A 23,614-nucleotide genomic window follows, 5' to 3' on the forward strand; every position below is an offset into this window, starting at 1 on the left:
CTTGAATTTAAGTAGTCTTTTTCCCTTGCTATTATTTTTTAGTTTACTGGCTGTGTTCTATAACCCCCCCCATTAGTAATTATACCCAATTTCTCTAATATTATAATATCTCCTAATTTCAAAATATGAAAAATATGCTACAGCTTTGTTTTTGTTAATTTTAATTGGGTGAGGGCCTGTGACCTACTAGCCAACATTCTGTCAAAGGTGACAACAAAAGTATCTTTTTTTTTTTTTTTAAAGATTTTATTTATTTATTTGAGAGAGAGAGAATGAGAGAGAGCACATGAAAGGGGTTAGGGTCAGAGGGAGAAGCAGACACCCTGCCGAGCAGGGAGCCCGATGTGGGACTCGATCCAGGGACTCCAGGATCATGACCTGAGCCGAAGGCAGTAGCTTAACTAACTGAGCCACCCAGGCGCCCAACAACAAAAGTATCTTTAAAAAAAAAAAAAAAAGCCTACTTTTCATGTGAGCTGGGATGGATAACTTAAAATGACCAAAGGCTATTTTACTTCATAAACCTGGGGTATATCCTACCAGCCTCCCTCTTGTCCTGTATCCTGACCCAGTTTATTACTCCAGAGTCCTAGGTGCCCTGCACTTGGACTCTCACTTGCAACTGACAGAAAATCAAGGTGGTTCTCCAAAAGCAAAAAGAGGAGCTACATGCTGGGAAAAAATAAGCCATAAGGAATACTGACTTCAATACCAAATAAGACAAGGAGGGGAAAAGGGAAGGAAAAGAAAGAGAAGGAGGCAAGTGCAGAGAACACAGAAGAAGAGAAGAATCGAGGAAGAGCAAATGAAGGAGTTAAGACTCCCTACAGGGATGCCTGGGTGGCTCAGTCAGTTAAGCGTCTGCCTTCAGCTCAGGTCATGATCCTGGGGTCCTGGGATCGAGCCCCGCATCGGGCTCCCTGCTCAGTAGGAAGCCTGCTTCTCCCTCTGCCCCTCCCTGCGCTCGCTTTCTCTCTGACAAATAAATAAATAAAATCTTAAAAAAAAAAAGACTCCTTACATGTCTTAGAGTTTGTGCATTTACAGTCCCTTCATTCCTCTGGTGAACGTTGTTGTTTGCTTGGATGACTCCTCCCCTCTTGGCTCTCATGTGGTGAAGAATGTCCTACTTCCTCCTAACATAACTCTCACATGAGCACTAATGTGCATTTCTTTGGGGAATTTGTTTTTGCCCTCTCTCCATAATCCATTGGTTGGCATAATAGCCTTCTCTTTGGTAACATGGAAGAACAGAGTCAGGATATATAGACAATGCAGGTTTTCTTATTTTTACTGGGAAAAAAGTCCAACTCTATCCAATATAATTTAATTACTGTCAAAAATAATTGAATGTGATTTGATTGCTGTCAAAAAATGTACTGTCAAAGATATATTTGGTACTGAAGCCAATCTTTATCAAAACAAATACGTCCAAAACCAATTGTTTAATAGGGTTTTTTTTTCTTAGTCATTAGCAAGTTTTCATGATCCTTCATGTAGGAATCCTCTGAAAGTAGTGAAAAATGTTTTTTATTCCCATTAAAAAATACAAATTTTCCTTGGATAATTATAAACATAAAACCTAAATTTTAAAAATTCTTTCATTTTAGATCCAGAGTACCTCCAAGAAGTATCAAATTCAAGATTTTTTTTCCTCTTTTTTATTCAACAGGGTCATCCATCACTTGTGAAAGCTCTAGCCTGCTTATATGAAAAATTTTATCAAAAACAAATCAATCCAAATAAAGAAATCCTTGTGACAGTAGGAGCGTATGGCTCTCTTTTTAATGCCATTCAAGGATTAATTGATGAGGGAGATGAAGTAAGTATATTAACATTATCATCTTACCTATATCAATTATTATCATTTGTACTGCCTTTGAATCTTATTTATTTTACATTTTATTTTTAATAATTTTTGAAGTATAGTACACATGAGTAAAATTCACAAATCATAAGTATACAGCTTTATAAATTGTTTACAAGTGTATATTTATATATGTGTGTATATGTGTCCATGTAACCACAAACCAGGTGAAATATAGTACATTTCTAGCACCTAGAAAGCTCCCTTTTGCCCCTGCCTAGTTTATATTCTTCCAGAGGTAACTACTCTTCTGTCTTGTATCACCATAGGCTCATTTTACCTGCTCTTTAACATGATATAAATGGAATCACACAGTATGTACTCTTGAACGGCTTCTTTCATTTATCATTATATCTGTGAGATTCATCTATTTTGTTGCATGTGACTCATTCTTATTTTTACAGCCTGTTGGTAAGGATAAGTGGAAGGGGCTAGCAATGATGGGGAAAATGAGTCTTTCATTTGCACGACTAAAATTACCCTTATCTGAACTCAGTCAGGGAGTATTTGGTCAGTGTGTTTTTGTGCCCAACATTGTTAACAGCACCATGTGTAACAAGAAGGATGAGTGATTTCTGCTTTAGTACTGTGACCCACATGGCTCCAGGCTCGGTCAGCTCTGCCCCTGTGTCCCCATCATCCTTCCAGTACCCCTGCTTCAGTATATCCTGACCTCTTCACTCATTCAGAAATCACTGAGGATCTCCTATGCTAGGCACCACGGGACATTTTTAAAAAGACAGTTTCTGTGTGGAAGGAGTTCCCCGTCTAGTAGAGGAGATACTCGCAAACTAGTGAATTGGAATGCGTGTGACAGTCAGTGGTGGACAATGTGTAAGTTATGGTTGTGACGGCCTGGAAGACTCCAGAGAGGCATTGCTTAAGTCTGAAGAATAAATATTTACCCGGATCTATGTTGTTAATTCCTTTCTTTGAACTCTCATGGCACTTTCCCTGTACCTCTTCTATAAAAGATACTGCTCTTACTTTGTATTATGTTATTCTGTTACATCTCTAATTCCCTCTCCTATGCCAGACAATAAGCTACTTAAGGAAACATCTTAAGGAAGTACAGGTATACTTTTATATACATAATCTCCTTTAATCCTATAAACTAGTTGAAAGTTTTATCTTATTCTTTGATGTTGTTAACCCTTTGTTGCTTCCTCCTTCTGCATTCTGCTGGAACATCCCGAGGCTCAGCCCTTGACTTTCTTTTCTCTATTCTTTCTTCCCTGATCACTGTATCTGATATTTTGAAACCACACACATGTCACTTTCTATCACATTGACCTGTTTTATTTCCTTTATAGCATTTATTACTATCTGAAATTATCTAATTTACTTCCGTGATTTCTTGTTTTTTTGTCTCTCTCGGTAGAATGTAAATTCCAGGAGAACCAGTATATTGCTGTACGGCCAGTCCTTAAAATACTGAGTACTCAATAAATACTCTTCAGAAAGAGAGGGGAATTATTCCCATCATAAAAATAAAGAAATTGCAGCAAAGAGTGTCAAGCATATTCTTTCAATTTTACCTCCCTGCCTCCCCAATTTATTTTCCTTTATTGAGCTCTCACTTCAAAGCAGGCACCTGTGTTTCTCACTAGGGTTCAAAGATAGGTCATCTTGGTCTCTGAGAATTTCACAGACTAATTAGGAACTCACAGTCCGCTTGAGGGAAAGATCCCTTCCCAAAGGGAATGAACAAAGATTGATTTCTTTGCCCTTCACAGTAGCTAACACCTAACATAGTAGGCTGTATAGTAGGTGTTCAGTGTGAATTGAGTGACTAGCACAAACAAAGGGGCTTTAGAATGTAAGGCCCTTATATGACTTTAGTGAGAAAGGCCTTTGAGCAGGTATTTCACATCATAAGAAATACACAGTAAAAAGTGCAAATTTAGAACAGTTAGGTATCACTAATCTAACCAACAAAAGTTAAGTGAGACAACTTAGTGTTGATTTGTGAAATTATAAATAGTTACTCAATTTTTCTAAAGCAATTTGGCTGTCTGTATAAGGTGCCATAAAAATGTTTATACCCTTTAGGGGCACCTGGGTGGCTCAGTCATTAAGTGTCTGCCTTCGGCTCAGGTCGTGATCCCAGGGTCCTGGGATCGAGCCCCGCATCGGGCTCCCTGCTCCGCAGGAAGTCTGCCTCTCCCTCTCCCACTCCCTCTGCTTGTGTTCTCTCTCTCACTGTGTCTCTCTCTCTATCAAATAAATAAAATCTTAAAAAAAAATGTTTATACTTTTTAATCTAGCAATAGCAATCGTGTGAATTTATTCAGCTATTTAAAAGTAGAGAAACTACATATACTCACAAATAAACATAGCATTGCTATCTATTTATTTATTTTTAAAGATTTATTTATTTTAGGGGCACCTGGGTGGCTCAAATGGTTAAGCGTCTGCCTTCGGCTCAGGTCATGATCCCAGGGTTCTGGGATCGAGTCCCGCATCGGGCTCCCTGCTAGACGGGGAGCCTGCTTCTCCCTCTGCCTCTGCCTCTCTCTCTCTCTCTCTCTCTGACTTTCATGAATAATAATAAAAAGAAAAACAATAAAGATTTATTTATTTTAGAGAGAGAGAGAGCACACGCATGGGCACTAGTGGGGGGAGGGGCAGAGGGAGAGAGAATCTCAAGCCAACTCCTCTGTAAGGACGGAGCCCATCACGGGGCTCAGTCCCACGATCATAAGATCATGACCTGAGCTGAAATCAAGAGTCAGATGCTCAACCACCTGAGCCACCCAGGTGCCCCAGAATTGTTATTTATACAAGCAAATGATAAAAAAAAAAATCTATTCTAGAATTCAGAAGGCTCTCAAGTAGCCATTAAGATAATAAATATTAAAACTATAATAATAGGAAATTTTCATGAAATATTACTAGGTTTAAAAAGATAAAAAGATGAAAAGAGGGGCACCTGGCTGGCTCAGTTGGTTAAGTGTCTGACTCTTGATTTCGGCTCAGGTCATGATCTGAGGGTTATAAGATTGAGCCCCGTGTCAGGCTGGACATGGAGCCTGCTTAAGAGTCTCTCTCTCCCACCACCCCTCACCCCCCGCACTTGTGTGCTCTCTCTCTAAAATATATTTATATATTTTATATATATATATATAAATAAAAATTGAATATATATGATGGGTATAAATTATGTGTTCAAACTTTCCTTATAGAAAAGTAAAAAGGATGCTAGATTTAGGCTGGTGGTTTGTGGGTGGAATACCAACCGGACAGGTTGGCCCACTGACTGACCTAAAAGCCAGCCCACAGGTGATTGAGAGAGAGCACGTAGAGGCCAAGGAACAAGGAATATATCTCGAGGGGCTAGGAAAAAAGACTGAATCTAGATATAAGTAGCATCTTAACTAGTCTCCCCGCATCCAGTCTTTGTTTTGGAGTGCTTTTGAGCAGAGAGAAACATCTTTACTCTCAGGATAATACTTGTAAAGTAGTACCCCATAATGGAGAGCATTGCTGTGTCATCTTCCCTTGTAGTCTTTGGCTTCCGCCCCTCTCTGATATTTTATTTTGTAACTTAAAATTTAAAGAAATTCTTAATGTTTTGGCTGGGACATTCCTTTGAGGATGTGATGAGACCTATGGCTTCTTCCCCCAGGAAAACCTACCTAGGCACATGTAAAGTTTTGCATATAATTTCAAGCATCCCCACTGCAAGCCCTTCTGTAGATCTCATTAAGAGACCAAGGACTCCTGGACAAGTATATCTCTAAGGTCTTTTCCACTTGGCTGTTAGCTCCATGACGGCAAGGAAAGCCAGCTTTTTCACTGCTGCATCTCAGCATGTAGTATAGTGCCTTACACACAGTAGGTACACAGTATTTTTTTTTTTTTTGCTAACCCATCCCCCCACCCCCCTCCCCTCTAGAACCCTCAGTTTGTTCTCAGAGTCCATAGTCTCTCATGGTTCGTCTCCCCCTCCGATTTCCACCCCCTTCATTCTTCCCCTCCTGCTATCTTCTTCTTCTTCTTTTTTTTTTTTTAACATATAACGTATTATTTGTTTCAGAGGTACAGGTCTGTGATTCAACAGTCTTACACAATTCACAGCGCTCACCATAGCACATACCCTCCCCAATGTCTATCACCCAGCCCCCCATCCCTCCCACCCCCCACCACTCCAGCAACCCCCAGTTTGTTTCCTGGGATTAAGAATTCCTCATATCAGTGAGATCATATGATACAGTATTTTTTAATACTGTGCCTGGCTGAAGCTTCGCGTGATCATCAAAAACCTCTTGCCAGACTATGGCTTCCTTGTTTATAGTTGAAACAATACCCAAAAGCTTTTGAATATAGAAAGATTCTAGTCTTTTAAAATCTTTGCCAAAGCCTTTCCGCTTCATGAAATCTGTGACTTCTGGGTTGGACTCCCACAGTATTTTTTAAACAAATGAATAATTGATATGTTAAATTCTTACTTGGTTTCATTTTAGGTCATAATAATAATGCCTTTCTATGACTGTTATGAGCCTATGGTGAGAATGGCTGGAGCAACACCTGTTTTTATTCCCCTAAGATCTGTAAGTTTGCCAGCACCATTCACATGCTTTAAGATGTTTTGAAAATATACAGAATTGCTTTGTCCCTGATGAAGTTTCCACTTTGATTACTTTTTGGGATTTACTGTGTATCTCTACTATGGCTGAAGGTAACCAACATCTTGAAGAGGACAACTTTTATTACTTTATTCTGTTTTTGCCATGTGTCTCTGTTGTATCAGCATTCACATTATATGTCATGTTATCTTTTGTAGTTATGTGTCTCCCCCACCAACATGAGCACCACCAGCTCAGAGACCATTTCTAACTCACTTTCATAGCACTGCTCCGCAGTGACTAACTGTGTAGGGTAGGTATGCTGGGTGCTCCATAAATGCTTGTTGAATTCTGAATAAAGTGAATTTTTTAAATTTTGCTTTTATTTTTAGGAATTTAATAAAGTGTACTACCATTGTCTTTTTAAAAACCTTACTAAAATAAGTAATACACTAAGGTGAATCACAGAATCTTATATTAGCCCTAAAGTACCAGACGTGTTAACCATTGTTATAGCTGGCTCCTTTGAAGGAACATCGACACTTGAACAGCTGTTTATGTTGACAAGAGTTTATTTTCCCATTTAATATGTGTGAGCATGAGACTCAAGTCCTCTTGGGCTCTTAAGGCTTAGTGATTTCTGCTTATTTTCTTTGTTAGTCATTTGTTCAGTTACCTTTGCCTTACCTTTCTCTATTTTTTTTTCCCAGTAAGGTATTTATTTGTAAGACAGCAAACATGAATTAATTGAATTAAATCACATTTTGATTCTTCATACTTAGAAACCTGTCGATGGGAAAAAATGGTCTAGTTCTGACTGGACATTGGATCCTCAAGAACTGGCAAGTAAATTTAATTCTAAAACCAAAGCTATTATACTGAATACTCCACATAACCCCATTGGCAAGGTGAGTCTTTGATCTCTTTATACAGTCTTCTGACCTATCATTTTCTCACGTGATGAATCATAATTGGCTCTGCTCTTTTGTTTTCTTTAACACATATAGGTATATACCAAAGAGGAACTCCAAGTAATTGCTGACCTTTGCATCAAATATGACACACTCTGCCTCAGTGATGAGGTTTATGAATGGCTTGTATATACTGGAAATAAGCATTTAAAAATAGGTACTGATTATTACATAGAGTCACAAATCTAAATGTGTTTGGGCATGTGTGGAACAACTGATTGGAAAGGATCCCAGAACAGCTTTAAAATAGTCCTTGCAATGGCTATCTGTCCGGATGAGCACTTAAATGGGATTTGAATAAATGATGCTTGACTGAATAAATAAACAAATTGAAGGACAAGCAGTACAAACTAAGGGGAAAGGATTTTTGGATCATACTTTAAAGCTATGAAACCAGAGAAGTCATACTTTTGCCTATACCCTTGGCTTTTTATCAAGAATCTATTATTACTTGGTACATAAGATACAGGGAGCTTACTTGTTCCCAAGCTGGACTGTCTGTGCTGAGCAAGTTGCCAAAATGCCAAGTCAGCAGGAGAAAAGTGCAGGGCCAGTAAGTTATTGCTGCTTGATCTTTGCCTGGGATTTCTTCATTACTACTGGGCTATCTCACAAGTGTCTCGGTGTCTTCAGGAGTTACTTAAACTGATAACAGCTATAAGATTATATGCTGGGCTGCAGACTTTGGGTCTTTGCACTTCTCCTTCCAATGCCCTGGAAACTCTTTTCCCCCTAGATATCCATATGGCTCAGTCTCTCACCTCCCCCAGAGCTTTATTCAGATACCACTTTTTATGGCCACATTTAAGACAGTTACAAGCTTTCCTTCCAGCATTTGCTTTGCTTTTTTTTTTTTCCTGTTCTGTTTTGTTTTTTCCTTTATAATAAATATCAAGACCTATATTGTTTACTTCTAATCTGCTAGAATGTAGGGACTTTTGTTTGTTTTAGTGTCTTCTGAATCCCTAGTTGCCAGGATGGATCTTGCACATGCTAGATGATCAGAACGTAATTGATAAGTAAATGAATAGAAGGTATGAAAAGGATAAGGGAAGGAAAACTAAAATCACTGTGGCAGAAATTAATAAATAAAAAATTAGGGCACTTACATATAAATAGTTGTTGTATATATCATAATTATCCCTATGGTACATTATAAATTGTAGAACTACAGAGGACAAAGCAACTGCTTGAGGGGATCAACAGAGGAGTGGGCAAAAGATCGAATTTGCTAAGCAGAGAGGTAGAAGGAAAATTCATACCAGATAAACTAAGAGGACTGAGGCAAGGAGGCATAACAGATCAAGATATACTTAAGATTAGGGCAAGTGAGGGGCGCCTGGGTTGCTCAGTCGTTAAGCGTCTGCCTTCAGCTCAGGTCATGGTCCCAGGGTCCTGGGATCGAGCCCCGCGTCGGGCTCCCTGCTCTGCGGGAAGCCTGCTTCTCCCTCTCCCACTCCCCCTGCTTGTGTTCCCTCTCTGGCTGTCTTTCTCTCTGTCAAATAAATAAAATCTTTAAAAAAAAAAAAAAAGATTAGGGCAAGTGGTTTATAAGGATATAACAGGCAACGATGATAATGGAAAAGTAGGGTAATTCTGACAGCCTTGAATATGAGAACAGAATTTAAACTTGTTGAGGAAGTCAGTGGTTCTGAAACTCAAAGCCTTACTATAGAGCATCTCAAAGCCACAAAGTTCACATCATGAAATAGGGATACATTGCCTTCCATCCTGAAACAAGAAACAGTTTTCCTAACAGAAATTCAATAATTAGAAGAAGTCATTAGGGGCACCTGGGTGGCTCAGTGGGTTGAGCATCCAACTCTTAGTTTTGGCTCAGGTCATGATCTCAGGTTTGTGAGATGGAGCCCTGCATGGGTCTCCATGCTCAGTGGGAAGTCCCCTGCTTGAAGAGTCTCCTTCTGCCCCTCTTCCCCAGCTCGTGCGCGCGCACACACACACACACACACACACCCCTCTCTCTTTCTCTCTAAAATAAGGAAATAAATCTTTAAAAAAAGAGAAGTCAATATAAAAATCATAGTTCTGTGCATATTTGTAACAAAGAGCCATTGAAATAAGCCCATCAGAGGTTTTTTTTATTTTGCCATTAGTATTCACTTACTAAATGTTCATTTGTTTCACCATTGGTAGCATACACTCTCAGATAAACAGTAGTACTTATTTTAAGTGCATAAGAAAATTTCATGGAGGGAAACTTAAAATTGATTTTTTAAAAAAATTCTACACATTACTTTGATCACCAAAGTTCCAATGAGCATACTTTGAGAACTACTGCAAGAGGTGTGCCATGGCAAGGGAATTGGTTACATGATTGGATTTGTTTTATAAAGCTAAGAACCAGCTATAGGTGAGGATCTGAAGTGAGTCAGTTAGGCTAGCAGTAGAGTTGACACATGTGGGCTATTTAGAAGTCAAAACAATGTAGGGGGGAGTATAGCATTTGAAGATGGAAAGAGAGCAAGCAAGTATGCTTCTGAGATCTCTGGCCCAGCCCCATCAGCAGTGATGAGGCTCTTCAGCAGAGGTGGAGATGTGCTGGGGAGGAGCAGATCTGTGGGGAGGAAGGTATATTCCTGCCTCTCATGCTTTACAGTCTTGCTGAGTTTCAGTGTCTGTGAGACAGAGGAGAAGATTCTGGAGACAAGCCTGATAGTCAGGATCAAATTATGAGGGGAAACAGTTTGGCCAGTCATCAAAATTTTGTTGATGGTGGAACCCATGGAAGAGAATGTTCTCAGGGAGAACAGATAAAAGAAGAAGATAGCCAGAGATTTGCAAGGTGTGGTGTTGCCTTGACACAGCAAACTGCTATTACATGTCAAAATTGCATTAGGGTTCATCTTCACCCTTCTTGTTGATGATCTCTGTTTCAGGTCATTTGAACTATTTCCAGTCAAAAATCAGATCACTATGGACACATAATTATTTTTTGTAATTTTTAATAATTAAGCAGAGAGAGGAAGAGGCATCTTTCTAATGAATATAATTCTGTACTTAACATAAAATATATGTTCATGTCTATGCAATAATGCCTCAAATCTTTAGAGTTTTAGTTAACTCAGTTTAGCAATATTTTTCCAATACATAACTTTAAATGATCTTGAGATTTGTTGTTTGAACCTTTATTATATTGTTTAAACCTCATGTTATATGATAAGCCCCTCATAGTAAAAATGTAGCAGATATTACTTGCTAAAGATATCAAGACATATATTTTTAAGTCAGATTTTTTAGTTTTTATAACAGCCCATAAACAAGAAAAAAATGAATTCACTATTTCATTATTTACAGAGTACAATTTGGTTCCATGAAAACTTAGCTATTCTATCAAATACAGTGGCCTTTGTTACGCGAAAGATGCAAAATGGCTATTTCATCAATTTGCAGAGTGTGAGAGTAGCTCTTTAATATAACACAATAAGGCTTTCTAGCCATACATCATGAATTAGCATCATCCTCATGCTTTCACTGAGATGGTTTTCCCTGGGGTAGCACCCTTCCTCATGTTTCTCATCTTTATCTGACTTCCACTGAAGCCTAAACCACCTGTGAATAGCTCATATAACTTCTGCGGCTGATTTAAGGATCATGGGTCATAAATGAGAAGTGCAAAGGCCAGTTGCCTTTCAGATATAAATGCAAGCTTAACTTACCAATATTGGGTTGTTTTTGTTTTTGTTTTTGTTTTTTTAGTTTTTATTTATTTATCCATTTAAGTAATCTCTACACCCATTGTGAGGCTCAAACTCACAACCCCGAGACCAAGAGTTGCATGCTTTTCCAACTGAGCCAGCTGGGTGACCCTAGGTTTTTTATTTTTATTTTTGTTTTTGTTTTGTTTTTGTTTTTAAATAATCTCTACACCCAACATGGAGCTTGAACTCCTAACCGAGATCAAGAGTTGCATGCTCTACCAACTGAGCCAGCCAGGCGCCCCTAGATACTGTTTTTTTAAACGATCAGACCTGCAAAGATTGGGGGTTTTCTTGGTTTTTTTCTGTAGATTCACACACAGTGCTGTGGTCTTCTGACTATCTGTTTACTTTAACTTCTGTGGCTCTGAGTTGGAGAGGACATGAACATCCAGATGTTTTTAAAATTCCTTAGGGCCCTTTTTATTGAAGTAATAGAATTTGTTCTTAGATCAGATTCTTGATTCAAATGATGTCTCCAGATTTCTGTAAAATGACATTTCAGTCAACAAAAGAAACCTCTCTTTCTAGAAAAAAGATAAATTAATACATTGATATTGATACACGAATCTTTCAGTATTTAGATAATTAGTATAAAATTCCTTGTAAGTTATTCAGCTGATCAGTTTACTGCTGGAAAAAAAAAAAGACATCCACTTTTAAATGGCTAAAATAGTCATCAAAATTACTTAGCTCTTTTTAAAACATATTATACCTATAACTATCACATTGATATTTTCTGAAAAAAACCTACATTTGACATATGAGTAGTTTTGATTCCCTTTGTATATAACTTATCATGAAAACATGTTAAGGTTGTATTCGTTTCTCTGGATGATTCTTATTTTCAAAGAATTTCTTTCTAAGTATTGTTCTTACTAATAGACCTTCCTGGTTTGGGATATGTATTAACTTTATTTATTTATTTATTTATTTATTTATTTATTTATTTATTGAGAGAGAATGTGTGTGCACGTGCACATGGGGTGGGGGGGGCAGAGGGAGAGGGAGAGAGAATCTTAAGCAGGCTCCACATCCAGTGTGGAACCCGATGAAGGGCTCTATTTCACCACCCTGGTATCATGACCTGAGCCAAAAGCAAGAGTCAGATGCTTAACTGACTGGGCCACCCAGGCACCCCTATATTATTACTTTAAAGGAGGTGATACTCTGCATTATACAAATGTTTAGATTTTCTCTGGTGAAATAGGAAAGTGGGACATGTGTCATGGTATTCTTTTGGATTACTTTGGAAGACTACAGATGTCTCAAAACTTGAAAGGATATGATATATTTATATTAAATGTTAGAATATTCTTTCTTCTAATGGACCCTCTAAATATTTTCTTCATTTATCTTTTTGGTTTTTGTTATACTCCACAGAGAATACACTTGTAACTTTTCCGGTTTATGTGGTCTTCCTACCTTTACAAATATTGCCAGGTGTTTCACAATGGACTAAGATTATGTATGAATTCATTTTGGAAATTTTGTTAGCTACTTTACTTGAGTATGAGAAGATTAAGAAAACAGTAGCTTAGACCCCACAGAAATGGCTGTTTTTTCTCTCTTTGTGTATACCAACACTCTTAGAACAATAGAAGAGTATCTGCTGTACCTCTGCAAAACAAGTGAAAAACTCATGGGATTGCATGTGAAGAACTTCACGACTAAATTACTTGAGGAATCCAAAGAACAGTGTAGGTAGCATTCTCAGGAGATTCACAAGGGAATCGTTTACCAATGTCCAGCAAAATTCACAAGCTTTTACATTCTATACCCCCATGACTTTGTTAGCTCCATTCCCTTCACCCCAAATACCTTTCTTCACCTTCTCTGACTGGCAAAGACCTATGTGGTCTTCCAAGTCTCAGCTCAAGCATTACTGGCTGCAGAAAGCTACCCCTCAACCTCTTCTGTCCTTGCATGATACTCCATGCCTGTTACCACACTGTATTGTGGTTGTTGTTTTACTTTTCTCCTACCCCCATTAGCCATTAAACTCCTCGAAGACAGAAACTGCTTCTTTCTCATCTTTGTTTCCTCTAGACCTAGCATAGTCCCTGGCACCTGGTCATTGCTAATAAATGTTTGATAAGTAAATAAGTATAAGAATGAATGATTTTATTAAAGATATCAATCAACTTGAGAACATTTATGCAGTCGTTTCTTATTATTTGTGGAATCCATATTTGTGAATCACCTACTCACTGAAATAGATTTAACCCCAAAGTCAATACTCTTGGCACTTCACATTCATAAACATGCAGAAAGGGGCAAAAAATTGGAGTCACCTGATACACGTGTTCTCAGTTGAGGTCAATAAGGCAACACTCTGCCTTCTTACTTCAGCTCGTACTATAAACAAGTGTCCTTTTCATGGTGATTGCATAGTGCTGAAGTGCTAGCTAATATTTCTAAATGCAGGAAGGCCATGGTGTGCATTATGGAGGGACTAGGTATGCTAGATGAGCTCCATTCAGGCACAAGTTCTAATGCTCCTGGCCATGGCTCTTGGCCATGGAGATTATATTAAGGGGTGATACCCAAAAGGTATGGGCTTCTCTTGGGGTGAAAAAATGTTCTAAAACTGGTTATACAGCTTTGCAGATATACTAAAAACCATCGAATTGGACAGTTTAAAGAAGTGAATTTTATGGTGTGGGATTTATATCTCAAAATTTTTAGCAAAACACACACACACACGCACATGCATGCACACCCAGATCGCAGGACCCTACCCCCAGAGTTTGTGATTCAGTAGCTCTGGGATGCAGTCCAATAATTTGCCTTCCTGACTAGTTCCCCACTGAGACTGCTATGTTGGTGTGGGGACCACATTTTAAGAACCATTGCCTTAGGAAGCCTGGAGAAATAGACTCGCAAAATGGGCAGAGAAGATATGAGTAAACACTAGCCAGACCACAACCAAAAGGGTGCCACAGGAAGAGAATATTGAATGTTCAGCCACCACTGACCCTGAGTGCTGGGTGCCATGCTGGTGCAACCCCTGCCTAGAACCCTGCCTACTGACACTCCTGCCCCTGGAAGGAATTGTGCTCCTTAAAATTACTTAATCTATCACATGTGACAGTGTTTCCAAGCACTGTAACATTTTCAATTGTGTTTGGGTTAGAGTTACATTATATTTAAAAACCTACTGGAATACACTGACCACTACCTTTATGTTTTTAGATTATACTGAATACAGATTGGTTGGAAAGCAATTACTTAAACTTTTTCTTTTCTCTTTCCTATTTAGCTACTTTTCCAGGTATGTGGGAGAGAACAATAACAATAGGAAGTGCTGGAAAGACTTTCAGTGTAACTGGCTGGAAGGTAAGGTGCAGAAGAATGAAATTGCTTAAAAATGAGCATGTATTTTATTTCTCGTAGAGTTTCTGTATATGTGTGTTTTAAATGCATATATATTCAGTTTACACAGGTTTTTATACTTACTGATCTTTTCTTTATTTTTACTCATTCAGCTTTCATGTTGGCCTTTATCCTTTTTGAGACCTGATTGATTGTTTCTTTATTATTTCAAAGTCTTTATTTAAATTCCAGTTAGTTAACATAAAGTGTATTATTGGTTTCAGGTGTGCAGTGCAGTTATTCAGCACAAATCCAGTGCTTCTCACAAGTGCCCACCTTAATCCTCACCTATTTCCCTCAGTCCTCCACCCACCTCCCCTCTGGTAACCATCCGTTTGTTCTCTATATATAGTTAAGAGTCTGTTTCTTGGTTTGCCTCCCTCTCTCTCTTTTTTTTCCTTTGCTCATTTGTTTTGTTTCTTAAGTTCCACAGATGAGTGAAATCGTATGGTATTTGTCTTTCTCTGACTAACTTATTTCGCTTAGCATAATACCGTCTGGCTCCATCCATGTCATTGTAAATGGCAGAAAAAATAGGTAATTTTTCATTTTATAAGTCACGAACTAATGGCATCCTTTTTTTTTTTGCAAAAAATGTTCAGATTATTGTATATTAATATAAAAGGAGGAAGGAAATAATATAATAACTAATATTTTGGCACTTACTATGTGCCAGGTTCTAAGTGGTTTACACATGCTCATTCTCATAATGGCATTATGAGGTGAGTATAATTTATCATCCCCATTCTACAGGCAATAAAACTAGTGCAGAGAAGTAAGTTGCCTGAGGTTATACTGCTAATAAAGTCAAGCCAGTGCAGGCAGTCTAGCTTCAGAATCCACGTACTTAAGCACTGCACTATGTAATACAACAGCGATTTACCCAGTTGAAATTTGGTCATCTTCCAACTGGCCTCTCCTGAACATGGCCAAGAAGCAGGGAGTATCAAAAATGGGGCCTGCAGAACCAGCTTATGGAAGAGTCCCTTAGGCCCTCATTCAGAGTTACTTTTACCTAATTCAGATAACCTTTGTTACCAGTTTTTAGACCTTCAGAATATCAGAAGTAGCAAATTAGAAAAGAAAAGGATAATAGCAACTAAGGGTACTGTTTACCTTCTGAAGGCAGAGTTTAGTGACTCCAGTGGGAAACTTTCTCACAAAAGAACAGTGTTGAAATGATGAGTAAATACTAATACTGCACTACTTTCATAGTATGAACATTTTAGAGTTGCATATATTTAATAATTACATTAAGCTGAGCTACTCTATTGGATTTGGTACATACAATTAGATTTGTTTTTTGAAATCTGCTTTTTATCTTTTCCTTTTCCAGCTTGGCTGGTCCATTGGTCCTAATCATTTGATAAAACATTTACAGACAGTTCAACAAAACACCATTTATACTTGTGCAACTCCTTTACAGGTGGGTATTAATAGTAAATTGGGGTTGAAGTCTTTTGGTAAAGGTGTTATTTTTAGGCTGTGTATTCGGATTGGCTTAGTTCTACCCGTGATGCCCTTTTTAAGCCGGGCCTCTAGTACTGTTTGGGAATTCAGGAGCAGACAGATACTCATTACTGTCAAGAACAGCTTTTTTCTGTTTATTTAAATACATCAAGTTTTAACTCTGAATACTCATACGTTGCTGGTGGATTGCAAAGTACTGCAGACTCTCTGAAGGACAGTGACAACACCAAGCAAAATTATAGATGTGCGTGCATTACAAAGCCCCAATCTGTCTTCTGGGAATTTACCCTGTAGTTATTATCTGTACACATAAGAAGCTCTGTATGTGTATGGCCATTTATTGCAGAAGATAGGGGATAGTCATTATCCATCTTTAGAATTAATTAAACAAACCATGGTTTATCCAAACATTTAAATATTATATGAGTTTTGTATTAGTTTCCTATTTCTCTGTAACAAATGGCCACAAACTTGGTGGCTTAAAACAACACAAATTTTTTTATCTTACAGTTCTGGAGGTCAACAATCTGAAATGGGTCTTATGGCTAAAAACAGGGTGTCTGCATTCTGGTATTCCTTCTGAAGGCTGTAAGGGAGACTTCGTTCCTTGTCTTTTCCATCTTCTAGGGACTGCTCACATTCCTTGGCTTATGGTCACGTCACTCTAACATGGCTCTGACTCTCCTGTTACCTTCTTTCCCTTATAAGGATCTTTATGATTGTGTTAGGCCCACAGAAAATCCAAGATAATCTCTTCATCTCAAGATCCTTAATTTAAACCACATTTGCAAAGTTAATTTTACCATGCAAGGTAACATGTTTACAGATTCTGGGTTTGTTTGTTTTTTTTTAAGATTTTTTAATTTATTCATCTGAGAGAGAGAGATAGAACAAGAGCACAATCAGGCGGTAGGTTCAAAGAGTGGGGAGCCTGATGCAGGGCTTCATCCCAGGACCCTGTGATCATGACCTGAGCTGAAGGACTGAGCCACCCAGGTGCCCCTACAAGTTCTGGGTTTTAAGACCTGGACACCTTTGGGGGCCATTCTGACTGTCATCATGACGATTTAAAAATGAAAAGAAGGGAAAAGAATGAGGAAGTTCTATAATGATCAATATGGAAAAGTTTCCAGAATATACTGTAAAGTAAAAAAAGCAAGATGCAGGGCAGTGTATATTTATGCTATATCCTGTATAAGACAGGGGGAAACCATTCGCTTGTATTTTCTTAAAGGATCTCTGGAAGGATCCATAAGGAACTAGTAAAAGTGGCCAATTGTAGGGGCGCCTGGGTGGCTCAGTCGTTAAGCATCTGCCTTCGGCTCAGGTTGTGATCCCAGGGTCCTGGGATCGAGCCCCGCGCCCTGCATTGGGGCTCCCTGCTCCACGGGAAGCCTGCTTCTCCCTCTCCCACTCCCCCTGCTTGTGCCCCTGCTCTCGCTGTCTGTCAAATAAATAAATAAAATCTTAAAAAAAAAAAGGTGCCAATTGTAGGGGTATGAGGAATAGGTGAAATGAGTAGATAGGGACGGGGTGAGTGCAAGACTTTTTAATGTATATCTTTTTATATTGTTTCTGGTTTTTTTTTTAATATATATTTATAAAACAGGGATCTATGTATCCTCATTCTGTGAATCAGAACACTGAAAAATTTTCTTTATCTGGAAGGCAGTTAAAAAGCCAAAAGAGTGAAATATATTGGCTACAGTAAATTTACTTTTTTGCTTCCTGTCAAAAAGATCTACTGAATGAGAAAAAAATTTTATTTTAAAATTCTTTCTCCAATGACTCTCTAAAGCAGTGTCATAATAAAGACTAGTTTTGACTTTTGGTTTTATATAATATTAAATTCATTTTATCCACTCAAAATAAATCCATTCACTTATTCAACAAATATTTACTGAGTATTGGAGATACAGCAGGAATTTCTTTATGAAAAGCTCTTTTTGAGCTTATGGCCTAGTGGGGGCACAGATAATAAAGAAGTAAATATTTTAATAATATGTCAGGTGTTCATAGATGCAAGAGAGAAAAATAAAGCAGGGAAGATGAAAGATATAAAGTGCTAAGAGGGAGAACATACAATGTTAAGTGGAGTAATCGTTGAAAGCCTCCCTGAGAAAATGACATTTGAGCTATGAATTAAAGCTTAAGTAATCACATGGGTTACCTAGAGAAGAACCTTCCAGACTTTGAGAAAAACAAGTGCAAAGGCCCTGGGGTAGGCAGTCTGGCTGTCATGTTTGTATCCGTGAAAAGCACGAGAGTGGGATGGGATGATCAAAGGACAAGAGTAGGAAGAAATAAATCAAGGGGTAGCTGGGAGCCAGATCAAATAAGGCCATGTTCATCACTGTAAAAGCTGAGTGAGATAGGAAGCCACTGGAGAGTTTGAGCACAAGGATGACATGATCTAACTTATATTATCAAAGGGACCTGGCTGCTTTATTGAGTCAAAAGACTGTTGAAGTGATCCAGGAGAGAGACAGCAGTTGAATGAAACAATATAGGGATGGTAAAATGGTGGAACATGATTGGGTTCTGAATATATTTTGAATGCAGAGCTGACAGCATTTGCCATTGGGTCACATGTGGGGCATGAAAAAAAGAGAGAAGTCCGGTATAAGACTACGGTTAGGAGAGATGATTATGTCTCTTAAGCTTTGACTTTTCTAGGGCATATCTCCTGCTATGGGGAGTGAATAAGTTGCTGAGAACAAGAAAGATGCAGCTAAGAATCTGGAACATCTTTTCCTGACCCCTCTGGTCCTCCATTTCAACCAAGTGCCTGGATTTTTCCATGCACTCAGACAACCATGTTTGGAAACTGGCCCATGCTTCCAGGGGAACCCCAGATTCCTAGGCTGATGCAGCTTGATCCTTATTTATCCAAGATTTTGTTAGTATTGGGAAATTATGATTAATTCTTTTTTCCTGCTGGTTTCTTTTGGCATGCAGTCTTCTCAGTGATCTTACCCTTCTCTGTCTCTCCATGTCATCTCTTGCCATGCTCTCTTGCTACTCTTGAGCCACACCAGACTCAGTTCTTCCAACAGAACAAACTATATCTTGCCTTTTTCGTGTATTTGTTTCCTCATCCCTCCCACGTACCCCCTCCAGTACACACCAACTGGAATCTCCGTAAAGGCAAGGACCATGTTTATCTTATTTACCATTATACCCCCAGTGTTTTATCACAATGCCAATATTTAACATTAGTATTCAGTGTATGTTCACTGAATGAATGTTTATCCTTTAATTCTTAATACCTCTTGGTTCTGATTAATTTCCTTAAAATTTGGCCACTTTGCCCTGCTATCTCAACTATTCCAGGTTCTTGATTATTTGCTTATCTTTCCTTCTTTGCTCTGAGAAACCGGTATTTTTAAGTTGTTTCAGTTCACACTGACCTACCCTTGTACAGATCCTTGCTCTTTACGTGTGTCCTGATTCAGACTTGTTTATCTTTTCCTGACCTGTTGCCTCCTGAGACATCTACATGACCTTTAACAACATTGGTTTTTTCCCTTCTCCCAGTTTCTCTCCTGTCACTTCTGGCTTTCTTGAGGAATGGTACTGAAGTGACTCCACATACCCCGGACACTCTTTTCTAATCCCTGTGGCACTTAGACACTTCTGGGATACAAATGATTAGAACAGGGATTAGAATTCAGATTAGAATGATTGCATATCTATGGGGAGTGACGCAGTGGGTCAGCTTTCATTTCCACTATATCCTCCAACGTAATCGAAAAAGGCTGGCTAGTTCATCATTTCTCCGGTCATTTTTCAGACTTAGATCTAGCAAGTCATTCTACCGCTCCCCTCAATGGAAAATAACGTCTTTTCATTCCCAAGTAAGCCATCTTTATACAATACCTCTTCTTTATTTCGGATCTTCATGGCTCATTCTCAGTTCTTCACATTAGATTTAATCATTTACATGTAACTGATTCCTCCATTAATTGATACAATCTAACATAAGTTCACAGGAATTCAACTGTAATTCCCTGAATAACTTTTTTTTTTTTTTTTTGGCCAATAATGTGACTCAGGCAATTTTTATTATACCAATAAATTCAGCAATAAATAACATTACCATATTTCCTTTCCACATGTTTCAATCTTAACATGCAGGAAGCCTTGGCTCAAGCTTTTTGGATTGACATCAAGCGCATGGATGACCCAGAGTGTTACTTTAATTCTTTGCCAAAGGAGTTAGAAGTAAAAAGAGATCGGATGATACATTTACTTGAAAGTCTTGGCCTAAAACCCATCGTTCCTGATGGGGGATACTTCATAATTGCTGATGTGTCTTTGCTAGGTTTGTAAGGGTTTTTATTATTTCAAATATATGGAAACTTATGTGTGAAATTGTATTAGAATTAGGGAGTAAAGATTGATGTCAAAACTATGTCAGCATTTTGTCTATGGAAAAATGGCTTTTTGGAATGTCAGTGCTTTTTTGTTTTGTTTTGTTTTGTTTTTTCAATAATCATCTTGAGTTTTAGATCCCTGAATCTTAAATGTGACTGTTAACATGGTTATAGAGTCAGTTCTTTTAGGTATCCCATTAAACACAGAATTTCCTATCATCTTGTTCTAGTGTGGAATTTAAAACACAAGTACATGAAATAATACATGAACCCAGTGTTCCTCTGAGTAAAATTTTAGTTTCCTTTTTACTTAAGAAAAATAAGATTTCTAGAACGTTGGTGCTATCAGGGAATGTTTGCTATTTTAGAATATACTGAAACGAAGTAAAGAAGGAAAATAATATTTATTGAGAGTCTGCTACATGCCTAGCACTTTGAAATACCCTTTTGAAGAAAGCATTGTTAGCTCCACTTTTAAAGATGTGAAGACTTAGAAAATTTTAAATAACTTGCCTAAAGTCACATAGCTAGATTCCAAATAGTTTGGTCTCCCAAAAGCAATGGTCTTTATATTACCTGAAGCTGTTTTATGTACTTCTGACATGCCGTACTAGTCTAAAATTAGAAGCATGATAACATTTTATATATAACCGATTTTCTTAAAAAAAAAAAACTATAATGTTAATAATAGTACATTTAAAAGCATAATTTATTCTGACAGAAGTTGGCCGAATAGTTTGTTTTAAGGTTCTATTACAATAAAGTTATATTCTACTGAACTTGCAAAGCCTTTTATATATACCAAATTTTATAAGGCTGGAAACTTTTGATTTTATAACCAAACAGTGACTGTTATTTCTTCATTTGTTGTGAGAGAAGGAGAAGCCATGATGCCCAGAGATTTTTGCTGTCCTAGTGCCTGAAAGCTGTATATGTTTGGCTCTCCTAAGCTCCATTCTTATATAAAATCCCTTAAGATGTCCTATACTCTGAGGTTTAGAAATCACTTTTCCTATGTTACGTCTAAATGTATAGCTCATTTCATGAAATGATACAAAGAGATAGCTGTTTTCATCACCTTTAGTTTTGCTTTTGAATTGGAAATCTATAATATTTTCAATGTGAATTTTTTAATTAATTTATTTTATACATATATTTTTAAGATTTTATTTATTTATTTTGACACAGAGAGAGAGACACAGTGAGAGAGGGAACACAAGCAGGGGTAGTGGGAGAGGGAGAAGCAGGCTTCCCGCTGAGCAGGGAGCCTGATGCGGGGCTCGATCCTAGGACCCCAGGATCATGACCTGAGCTGAAGGCAGATGCTTAACGACGGAGCCACCCAGGTGCCCCTATTTTATATATTTTTATTTATTATTTTTAAAAATATTTTATTTATTTGTCAGAGAGAGAGAGCACAAGCAGGGGGAGTAGCAGGCAGTAGGAGAAGGAGGCTCCCTGCTGAGCAGGGATCCTGATGCAGGACTCGATCCCAAGGACCCCAGGATCGTGACCTGAGCCGAAGGCAGATGCTTAACCGACTGAGCCACCCAGGCATCCCTCAACATGAATTATTTTTATTTTTTTTATTTTTTTAAATTCATTATTTATTCATTTTTTAATTATTATTATGTTTTTTTTTGGTGGGCAGCAGAGCAAGGTTTATCGAGGGATAGCTAAGTGACAGTACAAAGCTCCCAAGGAGGGAGGGGACCCGAGAGGATTGCCCAACATGAATTATTTTTAAAATAATTGATTTATATACTTGATCTGCTTCCAAAAAGCATTTAAACTAACTTATATTAAAAAGTTTTCTATGTAATAATATATATAAATAGAAATGTATATAATAAAGAATCAATGTCACATAGGAGGGGAAGGAAACAAATTTTTCATATAGGTTCATATAGTATAGTGATTAGCATTAACTTGAGACTGAACTCTGTAGCTGCAAGGGCAAATAGAAAATGTAATTAATTACATAATTCTTGGAAATAACTATTCTTAAAAAAAAAAACCTATCTGTGAATTTTTCACTTCCCAACCCACCATATAGTATGAGACTTCAGTAGTTTCTGAAAATATTTTGAATCTTGACAGATTTAAATGAAATACATCTTGCCTTCAGATATAATAGGCCATCTAATTTTCATTGTTGTTTTAGATGCAGACCTCTCTGATATGAAGGACAGCAATGAACCTTATGACTATAAATTTGTGAAATGGATGACTAAAAATAAGGTAGTATTTATTGGCCTTTGAGATACTGTGCTGTACTGTATACGAAGGATACTTGCTGACATGTTTTGAACAATGTGAACTACAGTTTTGTTATATGATATTCCATTTATGGCTATGTGGAGGATTTTAAAAACATTTTTAAAAACATTTTTGTTTTGTTATATGATATTCCCTTTATGGCTATGTGGAGGATTTTAAAAACATTTTTTTCTTGTCGGAGGTTGTTGTGGATATTTAGAAGTATCTGTTTGTTTTTAACATTTATCTATCCTAAAATTAAATTTGAATTAGAAGTAGTTTTCCTATTTTATTTTTCTATTTATTTTTCAGAAACTGTCAGCTATTCCAGTTTCAGCATTCTGTAATGCAGAGACCAAATTACAGTTTGAGAAGTTTGTGCGATTTTGCTTCATAAAAGTAAGTCCCCTGTTCTATTCAAAACTACATTTATGACGTCCTTCCTTCTGATTTATAAAGCACCTTTTTTTCTCTTGCTAGGAATGATGTGTTTGTATGCAGTTTTTTTTTTTTAATTTTGGCTTGCTGCCATGAAATTAACTGCCTACCAGAACAAAACTCAACACTTTGAAGTGTTGAGTTTACTGTATTAAGCATAATTGGACTCCCTACCATGTAACAATACAATGTGCAGCATGCAATAAAAAATTACTAGACATGTGAAGACATAAGAAAATGTGACCCTTGGGGTGCCTGGGTGGCTCAGTCAGTTAAGCATCTGCCTTCGGCTCAGGTCATGATCCCAGGGTCCTGGGATCAAGCCCTGCATCGGGCCCACTGCTCAGTGGAGAGTCTGCTTCTCCCTCTCCCTCTGCCCCTCCCCCTGCTTGTGCTCTCTCTCTCTTACTCTCTCTCAAATAAATAAATAAAATCTTTAAAAAAAAGAAAAAAGAAAACGTGGCCTTTAAGAAAGAAAAAAAGCAGTCAGTAGAAACAGATCACAAGGTGACCCAGATATAGGAATTAGCAGACAAGGACTTTAAAGTATGTTCAAGAAATTAAAGGAAAATAT

General features: G+C 37.7%; 1 protein-coding gene across 10 annotated transcripts in view; it reads left to right on the forward strand.

Moving 5' to 3' along the window:
• KYAT3 (kynurenine aminotransferase 3) overlaps positions 1 to 23,614 on the forward strand; it is a 93,500-nt gene that overhangs the window by 34,683 nt on the left and 35,203 nt on the right. For 9 of the 10 annotated variants that reach the window (XM_078072787.1, XM_078072783.1, XM_078072788.1 and 6 more), the window contains 9 exons: positions 1,673 to 1,822; positions 6,334 to 6,420; positions 7,218 to 7,343; positions 7,443 to 7,563; positions 14,385 to 14,461; positions 15,834 to 15,923; positions 20,105 to 20,291; positions 22,508 to 22,584; positions 22,915 to 23,001. In XM_078072787.1, the coding sequence (XP_077928913.1) occupies positions 1,673 to 1,822; positions 6,334 to 6,420; positions 7,218 to 7,343; positions 7,443 to 7,563; positions 14,385 to 14,461; positions 15,834 to 15,923; positions 20,105 to 20,291; positions 22,508 to 22,584; positions 22,915 to 23,001 (1,002 nt within the window). The remainder of the gene's footprint in view (positions 1 to 1,672; positions 1,823 to 6,333; positions 6,421 to 7,217; positions 7,344 to 7,442; positions 7,564 to 14,384; positions 14,462 to 15,833; positions 15,924 to 20,104; positions 20,292 to 22,507; positions 22,585 to 22,914; positions 23,002 to 23,614) is intronic. The other variant, XM_078072789.1, reaches the window with a different exon arrangement.

The sequence above is a fragment of the Halichoerus grypus genome, chromosome 5, assembly GCF_964656455.1.
Source record: "Halichoerus grypus chromosome 5, mHalGry1.hap1.1, whole genome shotgun sequence".
Classification (NCBI taxonomy): domain Eukaryota; kingdom Metazoa; phylum Chordata; class Mammalia; order Carnivora; family Phocidae; genus Halichoerus; species Halichoerus grypus.